This window comes from Pristis pectinata, unplaced genomic scaffold (assembly GCF_009764475.1).
Source record: "Pristis pectinata isolate sPriPec2 unplaced genomic scaffold, sPriPec2.1.pri scaffold_109_arrow_ctg1, whole genome shotgun sequence".
Taxonomy (NCBI): Eukaryota; Metazoa; Chordata; class Chondrichthyes; order Rhinopristiformes; family Pristidae; genus Pristis; species Pristis pectinata.
Genome location: NW_026262459.1, coordinates 15,756 through 28,716, shown reverse-complemented (window position 1 = coordinate 28,716; position 12,961 = coordinate 15,756). Strand labels below are relative to the sequence as shown.

Below are 12,961 nucleotides of genomic sequence, written 5' to 3'. Positions count from 1 at the left end.
CCCTCCCTTCCTCCGTCCCTCCCCCTCCCTCATTCCCTCAACCGCTCACCCTCCCTTCCTCCCCCTCCCTCCCTCTGAGCCTTCCCTTCCTCCCCGCCCTGTCCGTCCCTCCCCCTCACCCTCCCTCCCTCTGAGCCTTCCCTTCCTCCCCTCCCTCCCTCCCGCCCTGTCCGTCCCTCCCCCTCCCTCCCCCTCCCTTCCTCGCCCTGTCCGTCCCTCCCCCTCACCCTCCCTCCCTCTGAGCCTTCCCTTCCTCCCCTCCCTCCCTTCCTCCGTCCCTCCCCCTCCCTCATTCCCTCAACCGCTCACCCTCCCTTCCTCCCTCTGAGCCTTCCCTTCCTCCCCGCCCTGTCCGTCCCTCCCCCTCCCTGATTTCCTCCCCTCACCTTCCCTTCCTCCCCCTCCCTCCCGCCCGCCGTCCGTCCCTCCCCCTCCCTCACCCTCCATCTGCCCCGTCCAGCCCTGTCCGTCCCTCCCCCTCCCTCATTCCTTCAACCCCTCCCCCTCCCTCCCTCTGAGCCTTCCCTTCCTCCCATCCCTCCCTCCCTCCTGCCCTGTCCGTCCCTCCCCCTCCCTCCTTCCCTCCCCCTCCCTCATTCCCTCAACCCCTCACCCTCCCTCCCTCACCCTCCATCTGCCCCGTCCCACCCCGTCCGTCCCTCCCCCTCCCTCCCTCTGAGCCTTCCCTTCCTCCCATCCCTCCCTCCCTCCCGCCCTGTCCGTCCCTCCCCCTCCCTTCTTCCCTCCCCCTCCCTCATTCCCTCAACCCCTCACCCTCCCTCCCTCAATCTGCCCCGTCCCACCCCGTCCGTCCCTCCCCCTCCCTCAACCCCTCACCCTCCCTTCCTCGCCCTGTCCGTCCCTCACCCTCCCTCCTTCCCTCACCCCCCGCCTCCCTCCCTCACTCTCCGCCTCCCTCCCTTCCCAGCCCTTCTGTCCCTCACTCTCCCTCTCTACCCCTGTAGCGTGTGTGTCCCGGCGGCTCTGTCTGTATGACCCGGTAGGGCGAGGTGCCAGCCCAGCTGATTCAGTCACCAGAATCCTGGGAAGGTCACTGACGGCCCGCGCTCTCCCCTGTGTCCGGCAGCCGTGATCCAGACCCCGGACCGGCCCCCGCCCCCGCCCCGTCCCCCTCATCCGAGCCGCACCGACAGAGACGGAGACAGAGACAGACGCACAGAAACGACTTTCCTTTTAATCGGGTCGCGGGTGCGCACACGGGGGGAGTTCGTAAACACAGTGACCGGGGATTTAATCCGCCTCACCGCGGGCTGCGCCAACTGCTGTCCAACGTCCCGGGACACTGGACACTCCGCACCCCACCAGACCCCCCCCCCCACCGCCTACACACACGCCCACCACCTCCCTCCCTCACTCCCCCTACTCCACTCCCTCCTCCCCCCACCTCCCTCCCTCCCCCAAACGCACTACCTACCTCCCTCCCTCCCCCCTCACTCCCACCCCTCCCTCCACTTTCGTCCCTCCCTCCCGACCTTCCTCCCTCCCTCGCCTACTCCTCTCCCCCTCACTCCCCACTCCCCCCACCTCCCTCCCTCACCCCCTACTCCACTCCCCCACCTCCCTCCCTCCCCCAAACGCCCACCACCTCCCTCCTTCCCCCTACTCTCCCTCCCTCCCCCTCACTCCCTCCACGCCCACTACCTCCGTCCCTCCCCACCTCCCTCCCTCCCTCCCCTACTCTCCCTCCTCCGCTCACTCCCACCACCTCCCTTCGCCTCCTCATCTTCCCGCTCACTCCTCGCCTTTGGGGATTGGGCACTTCGACTGCAGTGTGCTTCACAGTCCGTTTGTTTCCTCCCCCCCCCCCCCCCCCAGCACCCGGGACAGCGCCGGACCCGGGTTTGGGGGCTGGGGGGAGGTCGCCGGCTGGGTTCACCACCACCTGCCCCCACCCGGGCCTCGCTTTGATCTCAGGGCGGCCGGCAGGCCGACATCCCGCCGCCCCCTCCCCCTCCTCCCCCCCCCCCCCCCCCCCCACCCCCTGTAACTGGGCGCAGGGGGATCTGGAATCCTCAAAAGTGGCAGCGGAGCCTCCCCGTGGTCCCGTCCGCTCTCTCTGGTCCAGGGTCGGGGACCAGCCCTGGTCACTCGGTGGGCCGGAGCGGCCCCGTCAGACTCTGCCCCAGTCCGAGGTCCCGCTTAGGGGTCGCACGCCGTCTGCATCCAGCGGTGGCTCCTGATCTGCTCCAAGCTCGGCCGCTCCTCGGGCCGCACCGACAGACACCAACGGATCAGGTCCCCGCAGTCTGTGGGGACAGGGAGCGGGGAACAGTTAGACCGGCGGCTGAGGGAGGGAGGGACAGGGGTTGAGGGAGGGAGGAGGAAAGAGAGGGGAGGGGGGAGGGGTTAAGGGAGGAAGGGGGGAGAGGGGGAGGGGGAAGGTTTGGGGGGAGAAGGGTGGGAGGGAGGGGAGGGGCGAAGGAAGGGGAGGTGGGAGGGGAGGGAGGGGAGGTGGGAGGGGAGGGGAGGGAGAGCAGGTGGGAGGAGGGGAGGGGAGGGAGAGCAGGTGGGAGGAGGGGAGGGGAGGGAGAGCAGGTGGGAGGAGGGGAGGGCAGGGAGGGCAGGGAGGGAGAGGTGATCGGAGGAGCTCCCTTAACCCCAGACTCACCCTCAGTGACGTGGCGAGGCAGCCGGACCTGGGCCTCCAGGATGTCCCGGTCCCGCTGGAACGGGATGTCCCCACAGACCATGTCGAAGAGCAGAACGCCAAGGGACCAGGAGGTCGCCGAGTCGGGCCGGCACCAGCCGGAGCGGATCCACTCGGGGGGGCTGTAGACCCGCGTCCCTGCAGGGCCCGAGGGAGAGAGTGTTGGTGCGGGCAGGTCGGATCATCGGCCGGCCGGGGAGGGCGGGGATGGGAGGGGAGGTGGAGGAGGGGGTGGGGAGGCTCCTTCACCCATACACGCTGAGTCTCGCAGGAGGAAGGAAGGAAGGTTGAGGGGAGGAGGGGAGAGGGGGAGGAGTTGAGGCGGAGTGGGAGTGGGTGAGGGGGAGGGCTGAGGGGAGAGGGGAGGAGTTGAGGCGGAGTGGGAGTGGGTGAGGGGGTGTGGGGGAGGTGAGGGGAGGAGGGGAGGGGAGAGGGGGAGGAGTTGAGGCGGAGTGGGAGTGGGTGAGGGGGTGTGAGGGGAGGGCTGAGGGGGAGGGGAGAGGGGGAGGAGTTGAGGCGGAGTGGGAGTGGGTGAGGGGGTGTGGGGGAGGGCTGAGGGGGAGGGGAGGGGAGAGGGGGAGGAGTTGAGGCGGAGTGGGAGTGGGTGAGGGGGTGTGAGGGGAGGGCTTAAGGGGAGGAGGGGAGGGGAGAGGGAGAGGAGTTGAGGCGGAGTGGGAGTGGGTGACGGGGTATGAGGGGAGGGCTGAGGGGGAGGTGAGGGGAGGAGCTGAGGCGGAGGGGAGGGGGCGCTCCCTCACCCTGGAAGTTGCAGCGGGCCGCCTGGGTCAGGGGCGGAGGTGAGGGTGAGGGGAGGGAGGAGGGGAGTGGGAGGAGGAGGGGGAGGAGGGAGCGAGAGAGGAGGGGAGGGAGGGGGAGGAAAGGAGGAGGAGGGGAGGGAGAGGAGGGGGCGCTCCCTCACCCTGGTAGCTCCAGCGGGCCGCCTGGGTCAGCGGCGCGGCGGATCCGAAGTCGATGAGCCGGAGCCGGCCGCTGCGCCGCTCTACCAGCAGGTTCTCGTCCTTGAGGTCTCCGTGCTCGACGCCGCACGCCCGGCAGTGCCGCAGTGCCTCCAGCGCCTGGAGCAGCAGGTCCCGGGCGCGACCCTCGCCCAGGGGACCCACCTCGCTGATCAGATCGAAGAGGTCGGTGGCGTCCGGCGGCCGCTCCATCACCAGCAGGAAGCCGTCGGGCCGGCAGAACCAGTCGAGCAGGCGGATCACCGCCCGGCACTCGGGCCTTGACACCCGCACCATCAGCTCCACCTCCAGCGGCACCCGCGCCCCGTCCTGTGGGGAAAGCGGCCCGTTAGACCCGGGACAGCGGGCGAGGGAGCGCCGCGGGGAGGCGAGGGAGCTCCGCGTGGGGTGGGCGGGAGGAGGCGAGGGAGGAGGGGGAGCGGCGAGGAATGGTGGCGGGAGAGGACGAGAGGCGCTCAATGAGAGTTGGCCTCAGGACCCTGTGGCCCTCCACCTCCCCCCCCCCCCCCCCCCAACGGTCGGGAGATGAGACGAGGGCGCGGGGGATCCCCCGGTCCGGGAGGGAATCCCTGCCCCTGACGTCACGGGGATCACTGGAAGAGAAGCGGCTCACCAGGCGGCCCCACGACACCACCTTCTCCCGGGGCACGAACTTCACCGCCACCTGCAAGGAAGGTCGGCGCTTTACACTCGATTCCAAGTTCACGGTGATTCGTGAAAACCAAGCTCGACTCTGATGCCCCCAACTCGCTCCCCGCCCCAAACCCGCATCCGGCTCATCGTCAGATACAAATATTTACAGCGTGTATTCAGGGACCGAGCGCTGCATCGCATTTACTGTTTGTGTGTCTGCATCCGGACGGTTAACTGTGCGCATTTGTGTCTCTGGCGGGGGTGTGTCTGCATTCGCGGGTTCGGTGAGAAGGTGTGAATGTGTTCACAGGACTGCAGACACGAGTGGAAATCAGGACTGGTGTGTCTCCAAATGAACACCCGAGTTTTGTGTGTGTGTGTGTGTGTGAGAGAGAGAGAGAGAGAGCCTGAAAGACTGTATGAGAGTGTGTGCGCGAGTAAAGACGAGTGTGTCAGTAAGCGGGTAACTGTGAGTGAATGTGTAAGCGAGAGAAACAGTGCGAGTGAGTGACCGTGTGAGAGTGTGTACCTGTGTGTCAGTGAAAGTGTGAGTGTGTGTCTGAGTGAACGTGAGCGTGTCAGAGTGTGACCGTGTGAGAGTGTGTGTATCTGAGTGTGACAGTGTGTGTGTATCTCTGCGTGAATGTGAGCGTGTCAGTGTGACCGTGTGAGAGTGTACCTGTGTCAGTGAAAGTGTGAATGTGTCTGAGTGTGACAGTGTGTCTGCGTGAATGTGAGCGTGTCAGTGTGTGTACCTGTGTGTGTGTCTGAGTGTGACATTGAAAGTGTGTGTCAGTGAATGTCTGAGTGTGACCGTGTGTGAACCTGTGTGTGTGTCTGAGTGTGACGGTGTGTGTCTGAGTGTGAGTGTCTGTAAGCGAGTGTTCTGTGACACCCCCTCGCCTCTCTCTACCCACCTGCGCGCCGTCCGACACCCTCACGGCCGAGAACACGACGCCGAACCCGCCGCTGCCAAGTTGAGCGCCCAACATGAACAACTGCTCGAAGGAGCGCCTCGCACCCGCTGCAGCTGGGAGTCAGAGAGAGGCACTTCAGACCCGCACGGACACCGGGATCCCGAATACAAACCCCCGTCACCTCCCCCTCTTACCCCCAGGGCAGCCTGCGCGGCCGGAGAGGGGCAACGGAGGCGGTCAGAACCCCTCACCGCGGCGTGAAGGGAATCCGAACGTTCCCCCGACGCAGTGTCGCACTCGGCTCACGGTGGGCGCTGCCCCCAACTCCCCTCTCCAACCCTCACCCCCCTCTCCGACGCTCATTCCCCCCCTCCCCTCCAACCCTCACCCCCTCCCTGCCCCTAACCCCCTCTCCCCTCCAACCCTCACCCCCCTCCCTGCCCCTAACCCCCTCTCCCCTCTCCAACCCTCACCCCCCTCCCTGCCCCTAACCCCCTCTCCCCGTTCCGGCGCCCACCGCTCACTCCGCAGAGCTGGAATCTGAAGCAACAGGTGACCCGCTGGAGGAACTCAGCGGGTCGAGCAGCATCTGGGAGAGGAACTGTCGACATTTCGGGTCGAAACCCCTGCGTCAGGGTCGCCAATTCCCTCCACCGACGCTGCCCGACCCGCTGAGTTCCTCCAGCGCTGTGTGTGTGCGGCTCCAGGCCCCAGCATTTCTTGTGTCCTATTTATCCCGCCGCCTCTCTCCGCAGACGGTCTTTCATCGTCCTCCGGCAGCGCCCCGGAGACCCCTCTCAGGCTTTCCCACGTCTCCCCCCCTCTCCACCTCCCTCCCCCGTCCCCCTCCCTCCCCCTCCCCTCTTCTCCCTCCCCCTCCCCTCCCTTCCTCTCCCTTCCTCTCCCCTCCTCTCCCCCTCCCCTCCTCCCCCCTCCCCTCCTCCTCTCCCCCTCCCTCCTTCCCCTCCTCTCCCCCTCCCCTCCTCTCTCCCCTTCCCTCCCCTCCTCCTCTCCCCCTCCCTCCCCTCCTCTCCCCCTCCCTCCCCTCCTCTCCTCTCCCCCTCCCTCCCTCCCCCCTCCCTCCCCCCTCCCCCTCCCTCCCTCCCCCTCCCCCCTCCCCCTCCCTCCCTCCCTCCTCTCCCCCTCCCTCCCTCCCCCTCTCCCCCTCCTCTCCCCCTCCTCTCCCCCCCCTCTCCCCCTCCCCCTCCCTCCCTCTCTCCCCCTCCCCCTCCCTCCCTCTCCCCCTCCCCCTCCCTCCCTCTCCCCCTCCCTCCCTCCCTCTCCCCCTCCCTCCCTCCCCCTCTCCCCCTCCCTCCCTCCCCCTCTCCCCCTCCTCTCCCCCCCCTCACCCCCTCCTCTCCCCCCCCTCACCCCCTCCCCCCCCCTCACGCAGCCCAAGTTTCCTTTTCGAACAATCGGCCACTTGTAAACATTCACCTTTGGCGGGGCGGGAATCCAGGCCAGGCTGCGGACGGCAGAGGGTCCCGACCCCGTGGGACGACATCACCGAGAGGTGCGGCGGGTCGGCTGGTTCAGGAGGAACGGAGGCAGCCCGCCGGAGACCGGCAGAGGCAGCGGGTTAAACAGGGAGCGGCCGTTCCCGCCTTCAGCCGGTTACAACCGTGTATCCGTTTGCTGCCCGTGTATCAACCTTCCTTCCGCCAATCAGCGGCCTCGTCCTCGCCCTTTGAAACATCGCCTCGACCAATGGGCGGCGCGCATCTCAGGTTGGGGGCGGAACCGCTTCTCTCCCTGCACCTTCGGCCCAACTGACCCGGTGTTGACTCCCCGCCCCCGGGCAGCTACATACCGCGGACAGCGGGTCGGGCAGCGTCTGTGGAGGGAGACGGGCAGAGACCCTTCATCGGACTGGATGCGGGAAATGTTTGTGACTCCCGACCTCATGCTGTGGCCCTCGTACCTCGCTGCCTCCCCACTTTCTCTGTAACTGTGAGACGGCTCAGCGCATCCGCCTCCCCTCCATGGACTCTGTCTCCACTTCCCGCCGCCTCGGTAAAGCAGCCGAGACCCCCACCCACCCCGGACCCCATCCCATCGGGCAGAAGATACAAACGCTTGAAAGCACGTACCGCCAGGCTCAAGGACAGCTTCTACCCCGCTGTTATAAGACTATTGAACAGTCCCCTAGTGCGATAAGATGGACCCTTGCCCTCACAATCTACCTGGTCCTGGCCCTTGCACCTTGTTGTCTGCCTGCACTGCACTTTCTCTGTAGCTGGGACACTTTATTCTGCATTCTGTTATTTTCCCTTATGCTACCTCAATGCATTGTAGTGAAATGATCTGTACGAACGGTCTCCAAGATAAGTTTTTCACTGGACCTCAGTACATGTGACAATAAAAAAAAACAATATTTAGTATTCTGGGGGGGGGGGGGGGGGGCGGGGGGCGGAGGAGCTGAAAACAAGAGGGCAGAGGTTTAAGATCAGAGGTGAGAGATTTAGAAGGGACATCAGGGGGCAGCTTCTTCACACAAAGGGAGGTGTGTACTTGGAATGAGCTGCCAGAAACAGTGGTTGAGGCAGGCACATTAGCAACGTTTAAAAGTCCTCTAGGTAAGTCCATGGAGAGGAGAGGTTCAGAGGGCTGTGGGCCAAACATGGGCAGATGGGACCAGCTCGCTGGGCAACACAGTTGGCACAGACCGGTTGGGCCGAAGGGCCTGTTTCCGTGCGGTGTGACTATATTCTGCATTCTGTGGTTTTCCCCTTGTACGACCTCGATGTACTGATGTTTGGAACCATCTGTCCCGATGGTCCCCAAACAAAAGTTTTCCACTGTTAACACGGTACATAGGACAATAGTAAGCAAATAAAACAGAAGATGCTGCAACCACCGGGCAGGTCAGGCAGCATCTGTGGAGGGAGGAACAGTCAACATCCCAGGTCATCTCTCAGGTGCTGCCTGACCTGCTGAGTGTTCCCAACACTTAGTTTTATTTAAAAGCGTGCATTTATCCGGAGAGAAGGGTAGATCTTCCTAGTGAGGCCAGGCCGGGACTAACTGCCCGGAACTGCATCAGCCTCCAACCCGTTGCCTGCCGACCGTCCGGGTCTCTCCTCAGGGCCCAGGAAGGTCTAGGATTCAAATGCCAGAGACTTCAGCAGACACCCGGTCCGAGACTCCAACCATGGACCAAATAAACCGTCCTGGATGGGGGAAGAAAATCTGATTCTGCCTGGGGTGGTGGACCCCGCCCCCAGCAGCGGGTAGTCACGTGATCCAGGTCATCAGCATGTTTGTGGGATCTCACTGTGCACAGATTCGCACCTCCATTTTCCTGACGATTGCAGCCCTTTGCGATACCCACCCCACCCAGGCAAGGAGGGAGACACTCCTTCCCCATCACGAGGCGTTCAGGACCTGGGTAAGGAGCAGGACATGTCCAGTAAGGTCTCCTGAGCCGTGTGTCCAAGGTGAAAAATCCATCTCAAATTCAGCTCGCCACTCTACACCCACTAACAGTCAGGCTCAGCTGCCAACTCAACAGGTCCACCACAGACCCAGTCTCAGTGCCACCAGTGGAGGCTGCATCTCCACTGTGCCCTGTCCCAGGCTTCTTCACTGAGCTTCCTGCTGGGGGAGAGCTCATCCAGGGTGAATGGGGAACTAACCTTTGTTCCAGATCCAAGGTCACCCCCAACTCCTCACTGAGCCCGAGGACCCTGAAGGAGATGTGCACTCTGGGGTCTTCAGGGTGTGGGCCTAACAGTAGGGCCCCTCAAGGTAAATGTCTTCCCCACAGTACACCGTCTGCCTACAAGGTCCACCAAGACTGCCAGGGAAACGACCGACTGCCACATCTTGGGAGCCACCTCTCAGCAAAGGCAGAAGCCGGTGAAATCCATCAGCATCTGAGGAAAAGATCTTCAAGACTACAAGCTTCAAGAGGCTTTTAGAAAGGCACATGACTATGCAGGGAATACAGCTGCAGAGGGTTGTAGACTCAGCCAGCTCCATCACGGGCACAACCCTCCCCACCATCGAGGACATCTCCAAGAGGCGGCGCCTCAGGAAGGCAGCATCCATCACCGAGGACCCTCACCACCCGGGACATGCCCTCTTCTCGTTACTACCATCGGGGAGGAGGTACAGGAGCCTGAAGACTCACACTCAACGATTCAGGAACAGCTTCTTCCCCTCCGCCGTCAGATTTCTGAACAGTCCTCGAACACTCCCCTCATTATGCACCATTTATTTATCTTTGTAGTTTATAGTAATTTTGTCTTTGCACTGTACAGCTGCTGCAAAGCAACACGTTTCTGACATTAACCCTGATTCTGACGTGCAAGCAGATGGGATCATGTAATTTGGCATCATGGTCAGTACAGACATGGTGGGCCAAAGGGCCTCTTCCTGTGCTGTTCCAGAGCAACAAACAATCTGCTGGAGGAACTCAGCGGTCAGGCAGCACCTGTGGGAGGAAAGGGTCAAAACCCTGCATCAGGACCCTCTCCCCCCCCACAGGTGCTGCTCGACCTTCTGGCAGGTTGTTCCAACATCTGCCATCTCCGTTGTCTCCACTGTACGTAAACCTGGGGTGAACTCATGGTCCTCTGGACAGCTGAGATCCCAACACTCCTGAGAGACACAGGCCCTTTGGCCCATCGTGTCCATGCCATCACCTATGCACACCAAGTCCTGGGCTACAGTGGCAGGTACTTCGGGGCAGTGGAGAGACATCAGTGGCAGGATATGGGAAGTGACACAAGGGTCCCTGACCCCCAGCATCGAGTGTCCCCACCCTGATAGGCAAGCCACGTGTCAGATCCCCGACTAGGGCAGGGAAGCAAGGACCTTCCCAAACGCGACATCCCCACGGAGCTGCCAGAGGACGTGACGGGGATGGGAACAATGCCGACATTAAAAGACAGGTATGTGAACAGGAAAGGTTTAGAGGGAAGCCACATGGGACTCACTCAGAAGGGCACCTTGGACAACACCGATGTGTGGAGCCAAAGGGTGGGCCCCATGACTGCTTGAAGTGGGGCAGTTGTCCAGATGACCCTCCAGAACACATCAAAGTACCGCTCACCCCCACCCACAGGACACGATCCCTGTTGGGAGCACACCTCACAGAGGAGGGAGTGCAGCCAACAGATCCCAGGCGGTCACCGTGCACAGATCCACACCAACAGGCAGCACCCAATCAAGTCAAGAGGATGGAAACAGGCCCTTCGGCCCAACCCCTGCATGCCCACCTGAGCTCGTCCCACATCTCACCAACCCTTCCTGTCCATGCGAGTGGCTGGGTCTCCCACACTGGGTCAGGGTGCTGAAACACCAGCTTCCCCCCAGTCTGTAAGAACCAATAAAAACAACCCAGGAGATTTAGTAAGTTCAAAACCAATGCAATCAAAGTGTCTGGAGTCAGGTCTTCAGTAACCCTGGGACATTGGCCACTTGTTCCACACAACCCAGTTTTACTTGTGACCTTGCATCTTATTGCACTGAACTTTCTCTGTAGCTGTGACACTTTACTCTGTACTGTTATTGTTTTTACCTGCACTACCTCAATGCACTCTGTACTAACTCAATGTAACTGCACTGTGTAATGAATTGACCTGTACGATCGGTTCGCAAGACAAGTTTTTCACTGTACCTCGGTACAAGTGACAATAATAAACCAATACCAATACTAGTTCTGTACCAATTTGTTGTTAAAACCTGACAATAAATTCTTGGCTCCTCACTCTTTCCAGAATTCAATGTCTTCAGACATGCAGTTTATTCCCTTAACTAAAATTGCTGGAAATTCACTGCTGGATCCTATAAACCCTCCCAACCCACAGGCTTGGTATTTTTGGTGACATTAAAAAAAACCCTTGCTTTAATACCTTCAACCTCTTAGTTAAGGTTTGACCAATCTTCCAATTGAATTTCATTTCTCAAAGAAATACATTTATTTAGAATTCAGAGTTAGTTGAATTGTTAGGCTTTGCCAATTACTGTCATGTTTGAGTCTTTGGCTACCTTGAACCATTCCTCACTCTTATTTTGTTCAGATTTGGGACCCCATTACCTTTAACTCAGGGTCACCCTCAATCACACTCACGGCATCCCACAGACTCAGAGCACGTTCGGGGGAATCTGGAGGGTTCAGGGCAGAGTGTGTGGGGGCTGGATCTCGTAAAAATTGTGGTTAATTTACATTTGTGCTTTTCTTGTGAAAGCTGCTAATCAGTCACTGATGCTGCGGCAGGTAAGTTTTTCATTGCACCTGTGCAGATGACAAAAAACTCCACTCTGACCCCCGACTGGCTGTGGGCAGGGACCCAGGGACGGGGGAAAAGCCCGAGAACGAGATCTGGGCTTTGAGAGGAAGAAGTCTGGAAACATTTCCTCAGAGGGGGCGGGGAGGGTTCAGAACTGCCCCATTGACAGAGAGAGGGAAGGGGGGGGGGTTCAGAGCTCTGCCCCACTGACAGAGAGGGGGCAGGAAGGTTCAGAACTGCCCCGCTGACAGAAAGGAGGCAGGGGGGGTTCAGAGCTCTGCCCCGCTGACGACAGCCAAGAATTGGCAGCAATGACACACCGAGAGATCACTGACCACAGAGACGAGGGAGTTAGGGCTCAGGCAGGCGCCAGACTCCTCCAGTGGCAGGCGTCAGGAGCCAATGGACTCCAATAGCCAGACTGTAGTCTCTCCTCCCTCCCCTCTCCCTGTCCAGGTCAGAGTGCCCACTCGGGAGGGGAGAAGATTCCAGGGGTGGTGGGCTTGTCCAATGAGCAGACCTGGTCCGTACTCTGACCAGTTTAAAGGAACAAGGTGGTCTCATTGACATGTCCACAACCAGACCCATTCAGCACAGAAACCGACCCTTTGGCCCATCACGTTCATTCTGACTATCCAGAGCTCACCTTCCCACAGCGCGGTGCTCCCCCCTCGCCGCCCCTCCCGCAGCGCGGCGCTCCCCCCCCGCCGCCCCTCCCGCAGCGCGGCGCTCCCCCCCCGCCGCCCCTCCCGCAGCGCGGCGCTCCCCCGCCGCCGCCCCTCCCGCAGCGCGGCGCTCCCCCCCCGCCGCCCCTCCCGCAGCGCAGCACTCCCCCCTCGCCGCCCCTCCCGTGGCACTCTCTCCTCACTGCCCCACAACAGCACAAGGGTCCCTGGGCACTGCCCCTCCCACAGTATGACACCACCACCCACCCTGCATTCCCCCATAACAGCCCAAGACCCTCGGCGTGGCCCCTCCCAAGGTGCAGCACTGGCTCAAGCTCCACCCCACCCCTCCAAATGGCAGGAGTAGGACGCGACCGTACAGTAAGAGGGAGGTGCCCTGAGAGTGCAGAGTGGATGGGCCACAGGGGTTCCAATGGACCTCATCTTGCCCAACAGCCAACTGCTGCCGTCAACACCAATTTCAGACAAGGCGATCTCGCCACAAACTTAGTCAGTGGGAGAATGTGTGCGAGCGGCTCTGCGTTTGATCGCGATTGCGGTCTTGCTCGCCACCAGGGAGACATGGCACAGCAGAGCGCCTGACAATAGCTGCATGGCCTGGGTCTCTGCAGCTGGCCCTGCTGGGCAACACTGCCCACTTACCCGTCCAGGCACGGCCTGGGTCTCTGCAGCCAGCCCTATTGGACAACACTGCCCACTGACCCGTCCAGGCACGGCCTGGGTCTCTGCAGCTGGCCCTCTTGGACAACACTGCCCACTGACCCGTCCAGGCACGGCCTGGGTCTCTGCAGCCAGCCCTGCTGGACAACACTGCCCACTGACCCATCCAGGGACACACCGCAAA

The 12,961-nt window shown here is 61.8% G+C and overlaps 1 protein-coding gene across 2 annotated transcripts; it reads right to left on the bottom strand.

The window, feature by feature from the left end:
- Positions 1 to 1,816: 1,816 nt before the first annotated feature.
- LOC127567100 (serine/threonine-protein kinase pim-3-like) lies at positions 1,817 to 7,534 on the bottom strand. Of its 2 annotated transcripts, XM_052009768.1 has the most exons (6): positions 6,633 to 7,534; positions 5,196 to 5,308; positions 4,259 to 4,309; positions 3,588 to 3,954; positions 2,630 to 2,806; positions 1,817 to 2,267 (listed from the first exon to the last, which is right to left on the bottom strand). In XM_052009768.1, the coding sequence occupies exons 1-6, from the start codon at positions 6,697 to 6,699 to the stop codon at positions 2,161 to 2,163; spliced, it is 882 nt and encodes a 293-aa protein (XP_051865728.1). In that variant the 5' UTR covers positions 6,700 to 7,534; the 3' UTR covers positions 1,817 to 2,160. The 2 variants fall into 2 exon arrangements, with proteins under 2 accessions (XP_051865728.1, XP_051865729.1); XM_052009769.1 differs by lacking the exon at positions 4,259 to 4,309.
- Positions 7,535 to 12,961: the final 5,427 nt, after the last annotated feature.